General features: G+C 37.2%; 1 protein-coding gene across 1 annotated transcript; it reads right to left on the bottom strand.

Annotated features, from left to right (window-relative positions):
* Nucleotides 1-5,790: 5,790 nt before the first annotated feature.
* On the bottom strand, nucleotides 5,791-14,088 carry LOC134790815 (centrosomin-like). The gene is made up of 11 exons (XM_063761773.1): nucleotides 13,929-14,088; nucleotides 12,868-12,920; nucleotides 10,533-10,672; nucleotides 10,091-10,210; nucleotides 9,812-9,886; nucleotides 9,666-9,721; nucleotides 9,404-9,548; nucleotides 9,159-9,316; nucleotides 8,267-8,338; nucleotides 7,099-8,180; nucleotides 5,791-6,178 (listed from the first exon to the last, which is right to left on the bottom strand). Exons 1-11 carry the CDS (start codon nucleotides 13,991-13,993, stop codon nucleotides 5,985-5,987), a joined length of 2,160 nt encoding a protein of 719 aa, XP_063617843.1. The 5' UTR covers nucleotides 13,994-14,088; the 3' UTR covers nucleotides 5,791-5,984.
* Between the last annotated feature and the right edge of the window lie 6,583 nt (nucleotides 14,089-20,671).

Genomic DNA, 20,671 nt, shown 5'->3' with positions numbered 1-20,671 from the left:
CATACGTTACATTTCTGCGACTAAATTATCGCGCGACAAAAAGTCGTGGTGCGCGCTTGGCCATACATTCCGACTCTTTCTCTTTCCGCACAGGGGGCGTAGCCGAATTACATTCGCTCCGTATCGATTCGATCTCTACGATCGCAAGCGACTGGTCGATAATGTTTACAATAACCTAGCCAAGAGGCAATCTTTTTAGTTAACGCTCATTCTACGCGCCAAGTCGGTAAAAATTAATTTTTGTCTGTGGTTCTCGTTCAAAACCGTCAAGAAACATCATCTGTCAGCTGTCAAGAGTATCAAGTGAACAGCGAATCTAATTTTGGAGAAAATAATTGTTTTATCGGTAAGCAAATTAAATATTTTGGTATTTGTTTAACTTAGTTTATCACAATTTCGTGATAAAATAACTCTATATAGTGTAATATTTGAAGAGTGCGTTGTTAATTGCATATAATTTTGACCTAAAGTTTAACAATTTCAGACAGCCGTCGTCCCCGCAGCCCCAACCAAGGCGGCGACGCAGCCAGAGCGGGCAAGAGCGGCTCCGCGGGCTCTTCTTCCACGCTGAGAAGTTCTCGCCAAGTTGGCACGTACAGTCAGAGCTGCCGCTGCAATGACGCCTTCATGGCAGTTACCAGTGCTAAGGACGTGCACTGCTGGCTTACTTGACCAGAAGAGACAATACTTTAAGCGTTAGTATTGATTCAAACCGTGAAGTGATATTGTGGACAGGTTTGCCCAAATCAGTGTAACCTCAGTGAACTCATTTACTTCATAGACTTCAAACATTTTCGAAATTATCAAAAGTCAAGCGGACATTGAATACATAGATGTTATGCATTAGATTTATCTATTAAGATCGCCGAGGACAGGAACACTTGGAAAAGCATGGTACATCGCGCAGGAAACTCTTCAAACTAGACACGACCTTCAGCAATGAAGACGCCGACTAAGAAGATGCATTAGATAAGATAAAAGCTGCCTGTGAAACCAAAACTAATAAATCATACTTAGTGTTACTTAATATTATTTTTTTATTACCTACCTGTCTTTGATTTTTGTTTACTCAGTAATAGAAATACCTAAGTGAGTGAGGCGTTAAAAATGAATTAAACACATCTTTATTATTTATAGTCAATGGAAATTTGGGAAGGTAATCTCACCCACTAAGCTACTGGCTGTTCATATTTAACCTTTTGTATGCTCCTGTCAAAAATTTGTAATTTATATATCAATCATAATTGAATAAAATAAAATAAATAAATAAATATTGGGGACATCTTACACAGATCAACCTAGCCCCAAACTAACCAAAGCTTGTACTATGGGTGCTAGGCGACGATACACATACTTATATAGACAAATACAAACTTATATACATAGAAAACACCCATGACTCAGGAACAAATATTAGTGTTCATCACACAAATAAATGCCCTTACTGGGATTCGAACCCAGGACCATCGGCTTAGCAGGCAGGGTCACTACCCACTAGGCCAGACCGGTCGTTTTACAACGACAACTTTTAAAAATTATTGCATTTTTTAAAGTTGAATATAGGTAAGTACATGGAAGCAGATCTGCTCCTAAGCATACCATAAGTTAAGGTGGTAACCACCATAAATAAATGCCATAAATAAATGAAACAATGATTGGGTTAAAAAGTTAAATTATATTTATTTTATTGAAAATCTATTAATGAAAGATGCAGCAGGTATTTTTTGCCAGCAGCATGAAATCAGTAGCCATGTTTGTACATATATTATGTACAGTGTTTTAAAATAGTAAAACAACACTCAATATATTTTTGTGGTTGTACATGTGACATAGTTTCTTCCCTTGACCCTGGCTTTGGAGCACCATAAAGTATTGGTTCATATGCCAAGGCTGCAATGAATATCCAAGTCACCTGAAACAAAATGAATGCTTAGTTTTTCAACAAACTCTGTAACATTTGGTTATAATATTTATTCTCTACCAGTCATATGACAAAAAAAAAAACTAAATGTTTTGTGTAAGTACATGTTATGATTATTTTTATATAGTGTGTAAGTACAGTCAGCTGCAGAGAAAAGGTACCACCACTACATAGAAGTTTGTATGCAGGGGTGGGACCTTTTCTCTGCAGCTGACTGTATCTGCGCCTGCCAAAAGAAGTCATATACAATGTTTCATAATATGAAAAAGTTTCATTAATATGGTTGATAATGTATATGTATGACAACAGCCCGTCTGGCCTAGTTGGTAGTGACTAGTGACCCTGCCGGTTAAGCTGATAATCCTGAGTTTGAATCCCCGGTAAGGAAATTTGTTTGTGTAATGAGCACAGATATTTTGTACCTGAGTCATGGGTGTTGTCTATGTATTTAAGTATAGTTTGTCAAAGGACTGTCTCATTTCAAACAAAGACAGAGAGAATCATACTAGCTTTGTCATATACCAGTACTAGCACCCAAAAGATAAGTATGAGTATAGTTTTCCTGGTTCTTACTGACTGACAAATTGGTTTGACCATCTATATATAGTTATCTAAGTACCCTAAGTACCCACAACACAAGTCTTCTTGAGCTTACTGTAGAGTCCGACTAGAAATTGTAGAAATTAAAAAGTAGCAACACTGTAGTCTCATCCCTTTCAAATCAATTTAAGAAAATGGGATGACACTACAATATTGCTAGTGACCTTGCCTATGAAGGTGATGGTTTTGCTTCCCGGGAAGGGCATTTATTTGTGTGAAGAACTTTTGTTCCCGAGTCTTTATCTATATTTGTATAGCCTTTACCTATATACCTTTGCCTTTACACATTCAATTCACTTTCCTATTGAAAAACAAGTGCTTGCCATTGCGCATATGGGTACCAAATTTAATCTACACCGTTCATCGGTTTATATTTGATGACGTAACAGGAACACATTAGTTATTTTAGCATTAATAACATATTTTATATACTTATTAGTAGGTATAGTAGGGATAAGTTATTGACTCACTCTTACCTTTGTAGGGACATTGTTTCGTGTTGCATTTGTGGGTGCATAATCCATTTTTCCATGACACTGTCACTATAGATAGGTAGATATTCAGCGCCTCGGTCACATTGGATCCTTTGGGTGAAATGCTGCGTACGGCCCACAATCCTTTGATCGTAGCATACATGATAAGATCACCAGCTAAGGGCAGTCCTTTCCTAAGCAGTTTCAAGTTTCAATAGAGGCGATTTTTCAGACGGCGCCTGCGTCTAAGCGACACTTCCGCGTTGTTCGCCGCCCACAATAATGTTGAAGTATGCTTTTTATTACAAATTCTAATTTACAAACACTATTATTCGGTATTTTCTTGTGCTTCGGTAAGTTATCTGCAAGGGGATAGCTCGCGCTAGATATCGACACCTAGGAGGCGATAACGATTCGATTTCGCTTGTCAAAAGTGTCACTTGGCTAGACAATGTATGGCAGATATCGAATTTTGGTAACGAATGTTTTGCGTTTCGTTACAACATTGCAACTTGGCTAACATTTTTGTATTCGTTAATATTTTTCGACAGACTCATCTACGGTACCTGTCATTCCCATACATTTTTTATCGATTCGTTAGCGATATCTTTTTTCGAAATGCGTTTCGGCTAGGCCCCCAGACTCTTAACGATATGTCGAACGAGCGCGTTTAATTTTGATTCGCAAAAAGAGTATGTCTTTGGTAATAGGTATTATAACTATAGTTTGACAAGCCGTTTCCGTCAGTAGAAAAAGGCGGTAAATTTAAAAAAAATGTAGGCGCGAAGGGTTAACCTCCAATAGACTCCTGACAAAGTGGGTTTTGTGGGTCTTAGAAGTCTCATGTACGTTGGCAATATTGAAAGTATTGTACCTATTTTGTGAAGTACATTGCCATTTGTGTTCTAGGATTGCTGGCAATATTACGTACTTAATGTTAATTTCTTGTTTCATCATACTGTAGAAGTGTAGAGCATCTCTCCATCAGCTAGGTACCCCTAATGCTTCTATATTTAGGTACGATTGGTGGTTATTTATTTATTCAGGACACCAAACTATGGAAAATTTAGTACCTACTCACGACTTCATTCTTAAATAATTGAATAAGTTGCCAGCTAGTTTGTAAAGGCACGTATTTAACCGGTCAACTAATTAATCGAATTTTGGTAGTTTAAAATAATAGAAATGGGTACTAAAATTAATAGTTTGGCAACTAAAACGGAACCTTAAAATATATCAATATGAGTTGTATTTTAATGCCGTTACAGCTTTTGTTTATTTTTAGGCAGGTACTTACCAAATATTTATTTGGCAACTGAATTATTATATTGGAGACTATTTATGAAGCACACTTTAAAAAGAAAACGGCTATCTATTAATTTAAAAATGAAGTTCTTTAAAATATTTTGTTTTGTTATTACACGGTCAACCTAACACGCTCCTCCTCGCTTCGCTCGTCGTCGCACCTATCTTTTGACTCTGGCAGAACGTGATGGTAACTATTCAAATTAGTAATTAAAAATTTAAAGACCTAATGGTATAATGGTCATTAGGTGTTTCATGATTAGGAATTTCAACTATAAGTATAGTAGGGTACTATACGTAAATAAATTTGTGTTGTTTTGTGGATTAGGAAATTTGTCAATTTAAAGTACTAGGTATGCATATGTTTAAATTTAAAAATAGAGTATTTAAAGCTTATGTTTATAGGTATCTTAGGTATTCTGTTTATGTACAAAATATATAAACAACCAAATTTTATGATCGCTTTACAATATTAGTTGCCAACTTATTATTTTAGACGCCTACCTATCAATTCAAGTTCCCTATAATTTTTTTGGGTGGCTTGATTTTACTGCCAGTTTTTTAATAATATGATGCTTAAATTTGAGGCTAATATAAATTTATTGGTGCTAAAATATTAATGCGCAGCCAAATTATATTATTATATGCCCAGTGAAAGTTCCTGTTTAATATTTTAGTTGCCCGGTTAATAATAAGCCGTTTGTAAATAAGGGTAATCTGTGGCTTTGGCTGTACAAGTCTCGGGCAGCGCAGGTGTAAAACTTTTACATCTGAGCTGCGCGAGACTCTACCTTTTTCACTGGGGCCACAGGTTATTCCCAGATGTTACCACAGGTAACAGTTGGGAATTATATTCTCACATTTTACCAATGGGAACAACTGAACAGGTCGGTTCTATTACATAAAATAATAGTTCCCTAAACTGTGTCTAAACTAAATTAGGTATTTTTGTCCGTTAGTGAAAAGATAAAAGTGATAATTAGCGAACACTCGAGTACTTGAACTGAACGCCAATACTGCCCTGCTAAGCCAAAGAGCGCTATCTCAAAGGAAAATTCATTGCTAACTTATACTTTAGTTTCTATAACTGAGAATTCCATTTTCAAAATCATTTGTATTTGTATAAACTGTAAACGTGAGAAATGATAACGATTTTATAACTTGTAATACAAGTAGAAGTCCCTTTCTAACAAAAGCTGCCAATAAGTGACATCCGCTTGTATTACAAGTTACAAGCTTTTGAGAAACGGGCCCGGTCGGCCGTTGTAAACAAAACATGGCCGTATGGGGACTGCTTCGCGGCCATTCTACTCATTGCGCCTGCAACACAGTACCGCAAACCATGGCGCACCTGTTGGCATGCCCCGCGTGCCCGTACTCCTGCCCGGAATCTGACCTGAAGGACGCGACGGTCAGGGCTGTCAGCAACGCTGCTTTCCGGGCATCCACTGTTTAGAGTTTTAGAGGAACCTCGACACGAGAGAAGAGATCTTTCATTCACAGTATTTTATTATATAAAAGAAAATTTATAATACAAGTCAGCATCATTAAATTGTACATCTTAATTAGAAAAAACAACTTATTACGATATGTTATGCATGTTATTCGCAGTAATCATGCGAATAGACATGTGGTTAAATACTAGAAAAAGTGTACAAAAATATTTTATGATTGTACATAACTATTCAGTTGGGATTCTCCAAGTGGTCTCTAGCTTTACGTAACACCCCTTGGGTTTTGTGGATCTCTCGACAGATAGCTCGCTGAACACTTTTCTTTCTCATATTGGCGGCATTCAATTGAGAAAGTGTATCTGCTAGTGTAGCTTTAGTTCTTGCTAGTTTTTGCTTCAAAGACACATTTTCTTCATACAGTGATCCTGAAAGTGAGAATGAAATCATAAGATGCGCTGACATAGTAAATCCAAATAGTAGCATTGGTAGATTTTGTTATTGACCTACAATATCACAGAAATATGATGTATATTGTCTCTAAAAGCCATAAGATATGTGACGTTCCACGGCGGGTAAAGGCACCATATGGCGGTTGGCGCTTATTGGAGCGTCGTTAATATACTATGGCACAGCCAATTTGTCAGTAGAAAAAGGCGAATACATAGAAAATTTGAATCTCGCGCCTTTTTCTACCTGACAAGTTGGGTGTGTTTGTCTATAACAGCGTAAGCGCAGACCGCTATAAGGCACCTTTACCCGTGGAACGTAACATGTAAATAAAGTAACAATTACTGACAAAAATTGTCAATACATAAAATGCACTCTATTTCTATTACGTTAAAGTTTAGTTTTGCTTGGTTAATTGGAAGGAGGAAAATGTGCCGACTGAGAGGCACGGGAGCGATCTCTTTCCCTTACTTTAATGTTTCCAGGAAAAATAAAGCTTCTTTGAGATAAGTATTTTCCATGTACTTAATTAAAAAATAATAAATTTATTTAATACACTTTCATGTGTTCAATTTTCAATTATTGCTATTCAATATTATTAAATGAGTTAATGATTAGCACGGCAAAATCTATAACAAAAGTTCAAAGTCCTGTTTTCTTATTATGGCTATAAAACTGGAAGTTCAAAGTCACCCCTGCATTTCAAAGCTACCCCGTTTTACGGTAGTATGTTTTGTTTAGCTGTAACAACATTCATTCAATTGTCACTTGATAGTCACCCTAAAGAAGGAATGGGACAGAGGTCTCCCTCGAGCTAATACCTCGGCACGTATTTTGGAGGCGAGATCGCAATCTAGTATATACCCCAAAATCCTATAACTAAAAAATATTAACTCACGTGTAGACAAAGTAACAGCATCGTTATGTTCAAGGCTCGACAGTCTGTCGCTGTCAATGCCCTGATCAGGCGACGTGGGTCTGTCCTCCTCCTCGACCTGACGCGCCACGTGTACCTCCTGCACTCTGTTACACGCCTCTACGACCACCTTACGTGCTACTTCCATTTCCAGGTTAGCAATGATCTCGGAGGACTTAGCTAAGTTCTCACGAGCATCTTCGAGATCTTTTTCAATGCGCATCTTGTCGTGTTGAGCTCGAGCTCTCTCTAGGGCCGCCTGGGACGCCTGGACCGTCGCGTCATCCGCAGCACGCCGCAGAGCTCGCTCAGTTTCCAAAAACGTAGATTCAAGCTCTTGCCTTTCGGAACGTAACTTATCCCTAATTTGATTAGCTTCTACAAGTTGTTGCTCGATATCCTTTATCCTTATCTGCAGAGATGAAATAGTACATTTCATGTTTTCCGAATCTTTACTTATTTCGTCAACTTTAGAGTGTTCGGAAGCTAGCGCCGATTTTAGTTCGTCTTTTTCTAGAATCAGATCATCTATTTGGGTCTTAGCAAATTCCAGTTGGCTGTTTAAATCTTTTTTCTCGTATTCTAGTTCCTCACACTGTTTTGAGAGCTGATGTATTTCGTCAATCAACGCTGCTTCATTAGTAGTTTTGTCTTCGGAACGGGAGCCATACGAAACGCGGGATCGTCGAGACCTGTGCCTGTTATTATCAGAGTTAGATTCTCTGGCTCCTAGTGCTGTATCATTTAGTCCTATGCGTGCGAGAGATACATTTCTGTCTGGTTCTGACCAACACTCGGATTCCGAAGGACATTCGTTTTGCAGTAGGTGACGTAAAGATTTTCTGTTTGTGAGTTTGTTATCATCGCCACTACATAGCCCGTGGTGCCCGAACATTATTGTTAAATCCTCAATTCTAAGATTCTGTGAGATATCCATATTGCTGTCATCAAACGTAAATCCTTCTGCTGAAATGGTTTCGTCTAACTGCAAACCCACGGGTAGAGCTAGACTTTGTTCTAAAATACTCTCCGCCATCTTCTTTTTTTCTTCGCTTAATACACACCTGAAATCGTAATAGAATAAAAATTAAAACACATACTTACAAAAAAGACTAAAAAGATTGAGTAGTTTCATATATTTCATACTTACTTATGCGCTAATAGCTTATCCAAAAAGAAAGCTAAACCCTGGAGACGTCGAGTGAGCAACTGTTGCAGGTTCCTGAAAATATAAAAAAATAATATCTAAATTTTCTAAAATTTTAAACCGCAAAAAAAATTAGATATCATCAAATGTTTCCACAGCTGTGTCATAGTGGTATTTTAAATATGTGCGCTGCACACCTATAGTTCGTTTTTTTAGCATTAGAAATAAGGTAAAGGTAGGTAGGTAGGTAGGTAAGGTAAGGTGATGTGTCTTTTAATTGAAAAACACATTTTAAAAATAAGTTACGGCAAATATGTAACAATTATGAATCTAATACGATCATTTATATTCTTCTGCTTTCATAAGTAATAGTTACTGATTTTTAAAAAGCGTTTTTCAATTAAAAGACATGTCAAGATCGCTTACCTTCTTTGAAGTTCTTTCTAATGCTAAAAAAAACGAACTATAGCGACATAATATTGTAACTTACCTAAGATTATGTGTGCCGTCAAGTAGCCGTACTACGGGTTGACACTTATTGTTTACGTTAGCGACTGCGTAAACTCGATCGCAGTCCACCTCGCTCGAACTGGTGAATTTGTGCGATAGAGAAGGAATGCGATCGAGTTCACGCAGACGCTGCCTAACTGAAATTCCATTATGAAATGGGCCTACGAGTTGCGACACCGAGTAAGGCGCTTTACGTGTCACGCCTACATTACTCCGCCGTGGCCGACGAGGTGGTGGAGTACGTTCATCGGAAAACTGGCTACACGCACCAGTTACAGTCGCGTCACTATGTGCACTTCAGTTCATTTGTGGTGGGCGTGCCGCGGCCGCTGCAGGACACAGCAGCACTAACAGCAGTGGAAAAAAATAGTAAAAGTGGTCGTACCCGGCGTCTTCGTCATTATGGCCATTATCAACTGTCTTTTGTAGTTCCCTTAGTTTGTTTTCGAGGTCCTTGATATGCTCATCTTTGCATTTTAAAATTTCATCATATTTTTCAATCTGTGAATCACTGACATGTTGCATATGAGATTGTTCTTTATCCTGAAAGAAAAAAAGGGGTATTTTTATTTCTTAGATTATTGTTTATTCCAGATAACTAGGTATTATAAAAACACTTTATTAACTTACCAATTTCAGTTTTTTTATTTCTTTATTTTGCTGCTGAATTTTCTTCATGCAGCCTTTTATCATCTGAAGAGCTTTAGAATTTTCTTTGCGTAGCTTGATCAACTCATCCATATCGTTGTTATTTGTTGTGACACATAAATAGTCTCTGGAATGCGAAAAAATATTACTTAAATGAAAATTCTTGGTTGACTTACAAATCTTACAATTACATATTGCAAGTAATTGATATAAAAAACAGTCAAGGAAAAATAAAACATCGTACCCAGCAGATTCTGATGCACATGTGTCATCGATTGCCTGGTTTTGTTGATTCACAGTCTCCTGTAAAAAGAAATAGTATACATATCTGGAAATCATGTTAATATATTTACGACTAATATAAAACTATGCGATACAATATTTATTTACCTGGGTGTTCATTTCCTTTGCTACTTCGTTGCCGTGGTTCATTGAATTCTCAATACTGTCGGCAGACATGGAACCCTGAAAATTAATTAGTAATCTAAATAACTAGGTTATAATTTTTGTTATTCTCAGGTTCACTATGATGCCTGACAGTGACAATTTGTGGGTTTCCATTAGGGAAGGATCCTTATGCTTCATGTGCGTAAGGAAAGGACCTTTCCATCAGAAACCTTTTCTAATGGAAAGCCACATTATGATGCTAGCGGCATGAAGATCACCCACCTGGTGTTCAAGTACATCGATGGCTTCCGCCGCAACAGCTAGGAGTTCTTGCTTGTCGCTTAATTGCCTCCTCAATTCCTCTACTTCCACCTGCAGTCGAATGTTGTGTTCCAGAAGTCCCTGTACAAATTGTATACTATTTACGAAGAACGTATGTAAATATTCAAATTAAAAAATAAACTAAATCAGAAATTACGAGATCCGCAAAAGAACCAGTGAGTTTCGCGAACCGGAGGACCCCCTCACTTAGAAAGCCCCCCAACAAGGTGGACCTACAATTTGTTTAAGATCGCAAGGATTCATTGGATGAGGGCAGTGCTCGACTAGTAGTTTTGGTGGAGATCCTTGGAGGAGTCCTATGTTTACCGGTTTTTTGGTGATGTGATGTAAATAACGAAACCTCTTTTTAATGTGTATCTCAAAGAATTCATGTCTGGGTTACCTGAACTGCTGGTGGTGAACCGCTTCCTAATTTTTCCTCAAGGAAATATATCCTTAATCTTAAGTGAAAATTCTCTTTTCTTAATCCATTAAGCTGCTCTTCATACTGCTTCATACTGATCCCGCTGGCAACGGTGTTATCTTGCAAATATAAGAAAAAAAAATACAAATAGGTAATCACAAATGTAATGGTAAGGTAATGGTAGTAGGTTTATCATTACATTAGCAACACAATTCTTAGAAATTAATGGTGAGATGGAGTGCTCTGGATTGTATAACTAAATTATGAATTTACAAGGAGGGAATCCATCAAAAACATGCTAAAACGGAAGTACATTTTTCGGAAACCATAACGACTATAACATACGGGCGCGGCGTAAAGTATAAAGAGTTAAGAGGGCGCGTAAAGTCAGGAAATTTGAAAGGACCAAAAAATATGTGCACGCGAAACTTGCGACGGAAGATTTGACGATTGCGCGGGTTTTAACGTTTTGCCTCAATAACTCTGAAAGTATATATACTTCTGACTAGTACTATTATTTATTCAGTGCTTCTGATGAAAATTTCCCTAGTCAAATCCCTCGGCTATATCACTAACTATTTTATACTAAAGTTATACTGCTATGGTATGCGGGGTAACAATATACAATTGAAAGTAAATCAAAAATGAACATGTTTTGTACATCGAGCCAAGTTTAATCTTTTAAGTTTTGCTTAGTCTGCCCTCGAAAATACATTCTAGATTAAGAGTGTTTTTTTTTCATGGCATTTGCCTTTGATGTTCATTATAAAGTCTATTTCAATAGAACTTGCTAACTATGTAAACAAACCGCCATATTGAAATTGTCTCTGAATGATGAATTTACTAGTGATGGGCAAGACTCCTACTTACTACTTTACTAATGTCAAACCATATCGAATAATGAAATACCAAAAGTAAAAAAACAAGTAGTTACTTATTTTTAATTTGTTTAATCACGACCAGAAGACAAATTAGTACTTAAGAATGATGTATTGATGTATTTTATAACCGCGGCGGTAGGTACAGAGCGTGGGTTGGGTAGTGTGTAGCGGGTTTATATCACAAACTTTAGTCACAACACTACCCATCATAGACAATTGTAGAATTTAAAAGAAACAAAACCGTCATTCCAACAGGTCCTAATAACCTAACTTATGAACCCATTTTAAACTTTTAATGAAATATCCAAGATATAGTTATATATTTGTGTATTTTACGGAACGGACCGTTTCAATAGTGTATATGTGTATGGTTTCAATGGTATTTGACGAGGTGGTGTGAAAATTCAAAGAGAAACAGTGATACAACAAAGTTAAGTTGTTTGTTTACATAGTTAGCAAGTTCTATTGAAATAGACTTTAAACTATAATTTTGCGTTATCCCCCTCTTAAGGGTCTTAACTCTTTATGCTTTACGCCACGCATACAGTTAAGGACCTTGCCCTCTCTTTATGAATGCTATCATTACACATCGGTAACTCGTGGCATTTATTTATTATTTATTTTAATCTTTATTGCACAATACATGAAGGTACAAATGACGGACTTAATGCCTTAAGGCATTCTCTACCAGTCAACCAATGGGTCAAACCAGAAAGATTAAGTAGGTGCAGTGTCTTTAAAGTAAATGAATTTGTAAACAAGACGCTATATGAATATAAACTATGTTGATAAACTTACACATATACTTAATACAAATAGACTTACATACATAATATACATAATTATATACCTTGTGTGAATAATTAAGTTGACGAAGAATAAAGTTTGTCAAGGAAATGTTTGCGCAGCATGCGCTTGAATGTGAATTTGGTCTGTGCTTGTCTGATAGAGAGTGGGAGACCGTTCCAAAGCCTGATAGCCTGGACAGTGAAAGAATTGGACATGAAACCCGTTCGATGTTGGGGGACAATGAGCTTAAGGCTACGGGAAGAGCGGAGATCTGTGTCTGGACGTGGGGTAACAAATTTAAATTTCGAGCGGAGATACTCTGGGGCGGACGGATCAAACAAGATTGAGTAGAGAGTACACAGAATACGAAGGGACCTACGATCTCGTATAGGGAGCCAATTAAGTTTTCTACGAAAAGCAGAGATATGGTTTTAGGTAGCACTTAAAAGATTAGTGATGAGCAGACATCGGTAACTCGTGGCACTTGACAGTTTCTAACAGACTAGTTGTGTGACAATGTTCTTCCTATACGAGTCGAGAAAAAGAAACCACTAAAAAAAGGAATTAATTAAACTAATCTTTTAAGTGCTACCTAAATGCCACGAGTTACCGATGTGTAGCTAATATCATTATATGAATCTCACCCAGTCCTTCTTGAGCCGGCATGCTCATCTCCTGAAGCGCCCGTGGACTCGTGCTAAAAACAATTTTATATAAATTTTAGTTCACGCATATTTAAAAAATAAATTACCTACAAAATGATACCTAAGTACCTAACTAGTTTAGTTGGCTAGTTTTTGACCTCATGGTGATATTTTCAGGACCCAAAATTACACGTCATATTTGAATATGGCGTGTAATTTTATAACTAATAAATTTGTCTTTATTAATTAAAAACCGGTGAAGTGCCAGTCGTACAGTCACCTGCAATAATATGTTACACAAAGAAGGCAGCAAAAATATCTGACACGATCTTATTTGTAGAGCCATAAGAGCGTGTCACATATTTTTGCGGCGTTCGAAAAGTAACATATTATTGCAGTTGACTGTACATGCACCCCTTCCTCACAACCTCCGTACCATTGCAGTTTTTTTTTATAATGGATATTTTTCTTTTATGCGTATTATCAATAAGTAATTCTTCATGAAGCAGGTTTGGTTTAGGTGTTTAATTTGTTAAGATTTTGTGTAACCCGTGTTTTAAAAAAAAATCTTGAACTTAGTTTCTTGTCGACTTCAAAATAATTGAAGTCAGTCATGTATTTAAAGGTTAAAGTGATAAGATTTTATAGTAGCCTATAGGAATCAAATTGGTTGACTGAACAGTCGCAGTCGTCATCAGATATATCCGAGCGGTCGATGTGCTCAGAAATATCGCAATATATAGATATTTGTGAGCACCTTGTCCGCTCCAATACATATATCTAATGGCGCCTATACCATATTTGTTATTCATATCATACAACAGCCTACCTACACCCAAACACATACCTACATAATTTCAAATTAACTCTAGCTAGAAATAAACCTTTCATTTTACGGAATAAGTCCAATTATCACGGGTTCTATTCCCTGGACAGGTAAATTTTAGACTTTCTTCACAATCATTTTCGCGATTCGATGCCTCAATATCTCACCCCAGATTAAATGAATGACTAAACATTTTTATAATGTTTCGTTTTTTTTTTTTTTCAAATGTTCTTACCTGAAAGGCGAAGTTATACCAGCTGCATGTTTAGATGTCCGCGGTAATGTTGCCATTTTGTACATTTATGTACCTCCGACCTAACGCACTAGATACTATATACTTATATAGTTAATACATAATGTATAAAATTCACGTTTGAAACTTAGTTGCGACGTTTAGGCACTGACTAGGTACACAATAATTTAGAATGACAACAAAATGCATATAAATAAACTCGTCTACGTCAGTTTTATATTAATTAAATATACAACCACAACAGATAAACGTATACTTGTCCGCTTCGCACTATTGCTTATAGATAATAATTGACATTTGTTTACTACTACGTAATAAATACGTACACAATCACAATACTTTGTAATAACACTCATTAACTCGAAGCGATGAAATAATTATTGTATTTATACTCATTAGTTAGGTTACTCTATTATTAACGACCGATTTTAGACATTATTTGTAAGGTAATTAGTTGGACGTTGATGTTGTTTTTCACGGCACAATATGAGACTGAGCGAATGAATTTAGGACGGGACTTCGGGTGGGATTCGGGAGTATTCGTATGCTACCGTGCGCGTAAATAGAGATAGAATTAGTTAGGAGGGAACGGGCAAGAAAGAGATGCAAGAGAACTTAAGGAGTGCTGTTAAAAGGAACGAGGGGGGTGACGGATGCTGCGTCCAGAGGTGTTACATCGCACACTGAGCGTAGGCGAGTCGAGTGCTTTATTGGCAAAGTGCGCTCGTTGATTACGCAGTTGTACGGAGCTCCGGGTCACATTACTCTGGTTTGCCAGAGTCGAACACTCCCCAATGAGCAGTAGCCGATGGGAATAAAGGGTCAACATGCACTCTTCGACACACAGAAATAGAAGTGGCAGCGTCGTTACGTAGCGCTGCTCCAAATTTCGATTTATGCGTTACTTCCTGGACGCGGTAGTGTTTTGGGCGACATTAATTTCCTTTAAGTTATATTAAGATTACGTAAACCTAATAAATTGACTATAGAGAGAACATTATAGCTTAAAAAGTAATTCGAGTTAATCTTTAAACGTGAAAAGGCTTCCCATACTAGGGTGTCGGGCTACTCGCGCCAAAATTCTATTTATTTATTACACATTGTATTTATTTATATGGAATATCTTGTGTTCTAACCATTTGAATTTGGGTATGCATAAAATATAGTTCTGCAAAAGCATAGGTCTATGGGTCTAAGAAGCGTCGGTGGCTTAGCGATAAAGCATACGACTTCCACGATGAGGGTTGCGGATTCGAGTGGTTCAAGCCACTGTTCGTACGGTTCGTATATTTACGAATTATCGTTTGATATTAACGAACGGCTATTCGGTGAAAGAAAACATTGTGAGGATGCCGGACTAATCCCGATAAGGTTTATGTTCCCCTCTGAGTTAGGTCATTGGCAGTCGCCTTCGTAAAAATTACTGCCTGCGCCAAATCATATAAGTGTCACCAGGAATGGATATATACCAGGATCCTTTAGCATGCAACCGGGAAAACTCTGAAGAAGATAGAACCTTGTGTAATATGTGTATCTCGTTCTTAAAAGCCTCATTTAGACGGTCCAAGAACGAGCATGCTATCTGGGATGCAGTCCATTAGTACTTAGTACCGGCCCTTTATACGCCTATAATTAACTGGTTTAGTACCTACCTAACTATGAGTTCTAATTCTCGAATAGGTAAGTTAACGTTAACCGACCAAAACAACGTAAGTATCCCAGATTGCAATATGGGCAGACGTTCGCCCGGTGGCCCGTCTAGACGAGCGAAGGATTGGATTTCGTGAAACTACGGTGGCTAAATATGCCTGAAGGGCATCGCGAATTATTAGTCACCCTTGTACAGGTTTTTATCTAAGAAGCACACCTTGACCACAAAACAAAGGATTCACACGATAAAATAAAAACTGTCTTAGTATCTACAAATACTTTTTAATTACTTTCACCTATTCGTTCATCCATAAAACCTATTCGTTTCGGCCGTAACATGATTTTTATGCCTATGTTCTTTCACTGATACCTATGTGTTAAAATTGTTAAATATCAAACGGTGCCCAACGCCATCTATACGAGCATAGGCTAAAGGTGTGGCGCCATCTATTCGAGAATAACTTATTCTTGATTTCCAAGGCACGTTTTTCCTTAGACTTTATTCATCTTATAAGGAGTTACATATCATACATATGTATTTGCCGCAAGAAATTAATCGCAGTGCGTTCTAAGGCTAACTAAGCCTAAGACGTGTCATGTTAGAGATAATCACCGAACATTTGCGCGTGCGTGCGTGCGTGCGTGCGTGCGCGAGACCGTGTGCGCCCTTAAGGTTCCGTCACACAGGCGCGTTTTCCGGGCGGGGCGTGAGCGGAGCGTGAGCGTTTTATATGTAAACGCGACGCGCCCCGCTCACGCCCCGCCCGGAAAACGCGCCTGTGTGGCGAAGCCTTTAGCATCCTATTGCCCAAAGGATGAATACGCCCCTGAACGGTTCAACTGATTTGGATGCGGATTTTTTTAATGAAAGCAGTGGCCCATTGCATAATAAAATATGTAAAATCATTAAATCACAGTTTATTTTACCCAAATGAGCGTTTCTTTTATTTTTTGCCATTTTATATATTGTGCGCACATATTGTGTTTATATTTTATAGCTTTTTTGGCACTCTTGTGTTATTTCTAGTCAGAATCGAGAGTCATCCTTATAGGAGAAAAAACAGTCCTAAAATTTCCATACATTTTTCAAACTTTCCTTTTTGTTACCGCCATACAAAGTGTATGGGGAAATGGTAACACAATAGGAAAAAACTCTGGGACATTTTTTTATCCCATTAGGATCGAAAGAGCTCGTGATTCTAAGTAGAAATAACACAAAAGTGGCAAAAAAAATGACAATATATAAAAATGGCAAAAAATAAAAGAAACACTCAAACATAGGTTTAAGCACTCAAATATGCTTTAGTGTCAGTTTAGTATCTGAGATTGTATTTGAGGAGAAACATTTGATATTTATGAACTCTTTTAACCCAAAGAGTGGCATGAATATGAACCATATAAATAGGATTAAAAATTGCTTTTTAAGCAGGCTTGTTCCCATTCACTCATTACAGAACAGTAGTGCTAATTTTAAACATTGGATTGGGGTCTATTAGTGTTTTCTAGTGTCCGACCGAAGGTTCGGTTTCGGTTTCGGTTTCGGCCAGTTTCGGCCAAAAAATCATGTTTCGGCTGTAGTTTCGGTTTCGGCCAAAAAACGGCCGAACCTTTCGGCCGGGCCGAAACTTACGAAATGGTACTTAGTACTATGAAACTAAACTATGTGACAAAGACCAAAAGTTGGGGAATAAGTAGGACAACAATATTAATATGTACCTACATATACTGATTCATGTATAGGTACAGAAATTAATTGGTTTATTATCAAAACACAATTCCACTTATGAGGGCGCCACTAGACGCAGTCTTAAGAGGCTGTTAATACCTATAACGCGCATACTGTCTAATTGTATCGGAGTAAATGAGATAGCACTGTCGCATGTTACTGGGCCTGGGCAAAGGAATAATAAGAAAACTCATCATCTTCCTCGCGTAATCCCGGAAATTTTGCCACGGCTCATGGGAGCTTGGGGTCCAATTGACAACTAATCCCAAGAATTGGCGTAGTCATTAGTTTTTACGAAAGCGACTGCCATCAGTCAGACTAACCTTCGAACCCAGAGAGTAAACTAGGCCTTATCGGGACTAGTCCGGCTTCCTCACGATGTTTTTCCTTCACCGAAAAGCAAATAGTAAATATCAAATGATATTTCGTATACCTATAAGTTCCGGAAAACTCATTGGTACGAGCCGGGGCTTATACCTGCGACCTTCGGATTGAAAGTCGCACGCTCTTACCGCTAGGCCACCAGCGCCCAAGGAAATATCTCGCTTTTTAATACAATGGACATTGGTTGGAGTCTGTGCTCAACTACTTATCCTGAAGCCTGAAGCACGGCTTTGACTTCGCATGAAAGTTCGCCGCACTGGGGCACTTCGGACTTTTAGGCCCAGGTGAAGATCGGTACCCGGCCTTGCTATATTTCAACAAAAAATTTCGCGCTCGCTGCGCTCGCGTTTTTGCTTGACCCTGTATCTACATAGCAGTAGCGGCGCGTGAGAATTTTTGCTAGGTAACCCGTAGCATAAAAAAAAATCACCTACCTAACCTAACATTAGGTACTTACTTCTTCTGCGCTAGATGTGACCTTGGACGCGAACCGTTGCAGTTAGTTAGTGTAGCCCCTAGTAGTATATAATATAACCTTTGCCGTACTTGTCATCACAAATTAATCTCAAAAGATAGCGTGGTAAACGTGTTGACTCATTTAGCAATCAATTTACAACACAACAATCAAAATGGGCTACGTAAAAATACCTATTCTTAAAAAACACGAACTGACCTTAAATACACCTGCACTGCGAACAATACACAACACTTACTTACACACAAAATACTAGCAAAACTAAATTTCACTGGTTAAGTAAGTTTTAAATATCAATTTATGCACAAAAGTAACTAAATCACATATAATTTTCCAATAACAAGTGTTTGTAAAACACCGGGAATGGCGTATGAATACCGGGAAAGCTAGATCTAGAAATAGGACTTTATTTGAAGAAACCTCCGTTAATAAATAAGCTCAATTTGAAACTACATAAGATTCTTGGGCTCAGTAATAAAAGTTATCTGTATTTTCAAGGTTTCCACAAAATATGATATTAATAGCAGCGAAATACGATAACATTTTGCACATTAACATTCAATTAATGTTTTATATGGCAACATTAAAGAATTGTGGAAAACATTACACACTCCAATTTTAACCTTATTGCCTTGAATTATGGGTTATATTTTCAAATGAAGCAATTCCCACAAAATTGTGGAAAATTACACACTCCAATATAAACCTTATTGACTTGAATTAAGGTTTTTATTTAAAATGAAGCAAGAAAAAATTGTGGAAAACACTACACACTCCAATATAAACCTTATTACCTTACATTTAAGGTTTCTATTCAAATAAATAACTCGACGCAGGACCGAGTTATTTTTGAGCTCTTATACGCGGACTACCATAGCGGAGTTTATGCGTGTGTGCGTGAATTTTCGTATCTGTGTTGGTGGCTCATCAATGAATAGTGAAGTTTAGACTCGAGAAGCTCACTTCGCGCGCCCGCTATGATTGGTTGAAAAATCTATTACTAATCTTTTAGTACCTACTACGTAGTGTTTTCGTTATGAATAATAAGTTTGGTATATGTAGCAAGAAATGTTAGGCAAGCCGGTGGGAATCGGGTTGTATGGAGTCGCCGCCACTGCTACATAGTACATGTTAGCTTGACTGGTGAATTAATAGAGTTAGACTAAGAAAATTCTGCAATTATTTTGATAGCATACGCAGTACAACTAGTGCAAATGATATTTATACGTCATAATTTCATAGAAGTTTTGACGTTTAAAATAACACTTGCACTCCGTGTGTTATCAAAATCGTTGCAGAATTATCTTGGTCTAACTCTAGTAATTTTCTTAAAAAACTGCTTAAGCAACATCAATTTCAAGGACATTGGGTGTTGAGTTGACAGCCCCATAATATGTGTGTAAAAGCAGTTTTATGACATTTTTTCAATGATTTTAACAAGTCTACAAAAGGTTCGGTTTCGGTTTCGGTTTCGGCAAAAAAACATGTTTCGGTCGGACACTAGTGTTTTCTAAAATAAATATTGTAATAAATTTTTCCACTTTTAAATTTATTCTAAGCTTAATAGCATCGTTCACAGACGATTCTGCTTGTTAAAAATTTAAATAAATATTGTAAACCTGATTTTTACAAATCTCGACTTTCTTGGGCTCATTCTACTCAGAATCGTCAGCATTCTCCATCCTACCATTAAATAAAGATGTCCCAAAATGTCAGTTCCATTTTCATTAAGTATGTCACATTTTAATAAAAAAATTTTGAGTTGTGTGCATGTGACATAGTGGATGGAAACTACAATTTCCATACAAATTTTTGGGACATTTTTATAGCATCATGAATATCATGATTGAATGCACTAGTGAATCTGAGCTTGAACAACCCAAAAAGATCAGGATCTGTGAGAATCATGTCTTTGACCTTTATTTTAGAAAAAGCTCATTTAACCACATATTTTTGTTTCTATTCTGTCCTCTTATCTATAGTGTCTGTCACAGGTTGTTAGAACAAATGCTGTAACATTACTTTATTTTAGAATACTTTGTAACTACCTGTGAGTTCCTGTAATTGGCTTTCTGTTTTAATCTTGTTGTCCTATTGTAAGTTAAAAGCTGTTGGTACGGTTTTGGACCTAATGGAAGTGTTCTTCAAGAAGTTTTGTTTTAAAACTGTAAGTCTTTTCACAATGAAATTTTTCTCCATATTGATGCAACTAAAGCCTATATATTTTCAATCCCCCAGCCTTCTAGTAAATGCAGACCTTTAAAAAATAATGAAATCATACAGTATCATAGTAGCATTTTCAGTAGGGTTAGCAAATGCTGTAAACATATTTTAAAGGGTGAAATATGAAACTTAAGTCTCCTCTGAGGTCTTGCCACAGGAAAACTACCATAACATGAATATTATGTAATTCATGAAACAAAATCCCATATTTATAGGAATACATAACCCTACCCAAATCACTTTAAAGTTGAAAAATTTAATAAATGA

Source organism: Cydia splendana, chromosome 5 (assembly GCF_910591565.1).
Source record: "Cydia splendana chromosome 5, ilCydSple1.2, whole genome shotgun sequence".
In the NCBI taxonomy this organism is placed as follows: Eukaryota; Metazoa; Arthropoda; class Insecta; order Lepidoptera; family Tortricidae; genus Cydia; species Cydia splendana.
Note: the sequence above shows the minus strand (reverse complement) of the source record. Positions and strands in the feature narration are given on the sequence as shown.

What these genes read in the sequence shown, in the direction of transcription:
- LOC134790815 (XM_063761773.1), bottom strand. Translation starts at nt 13,993, where the DNA reads ATGTACAAAATGGCAACATTACCGCGGACATCTAAACATGCAGCTGGT. An exon ending in TCGATGTACTTGAACACCAG is followed by an intron (nt 9,887 to 10,090) that starts GTGGGTGATCTT and finishes ATTAATTTTCAG; the next exon opens with GGTTCCATGTCTGCCGACAG. An exon ending in CATAATGACGAAGACGCCGG is followed by an intron (nt 8,339 to 9,158) that starts GTACGACCACTT and finishes TTATATTTTCAG; the next exon opens with GAACCTGCAACAGTTGCTCA.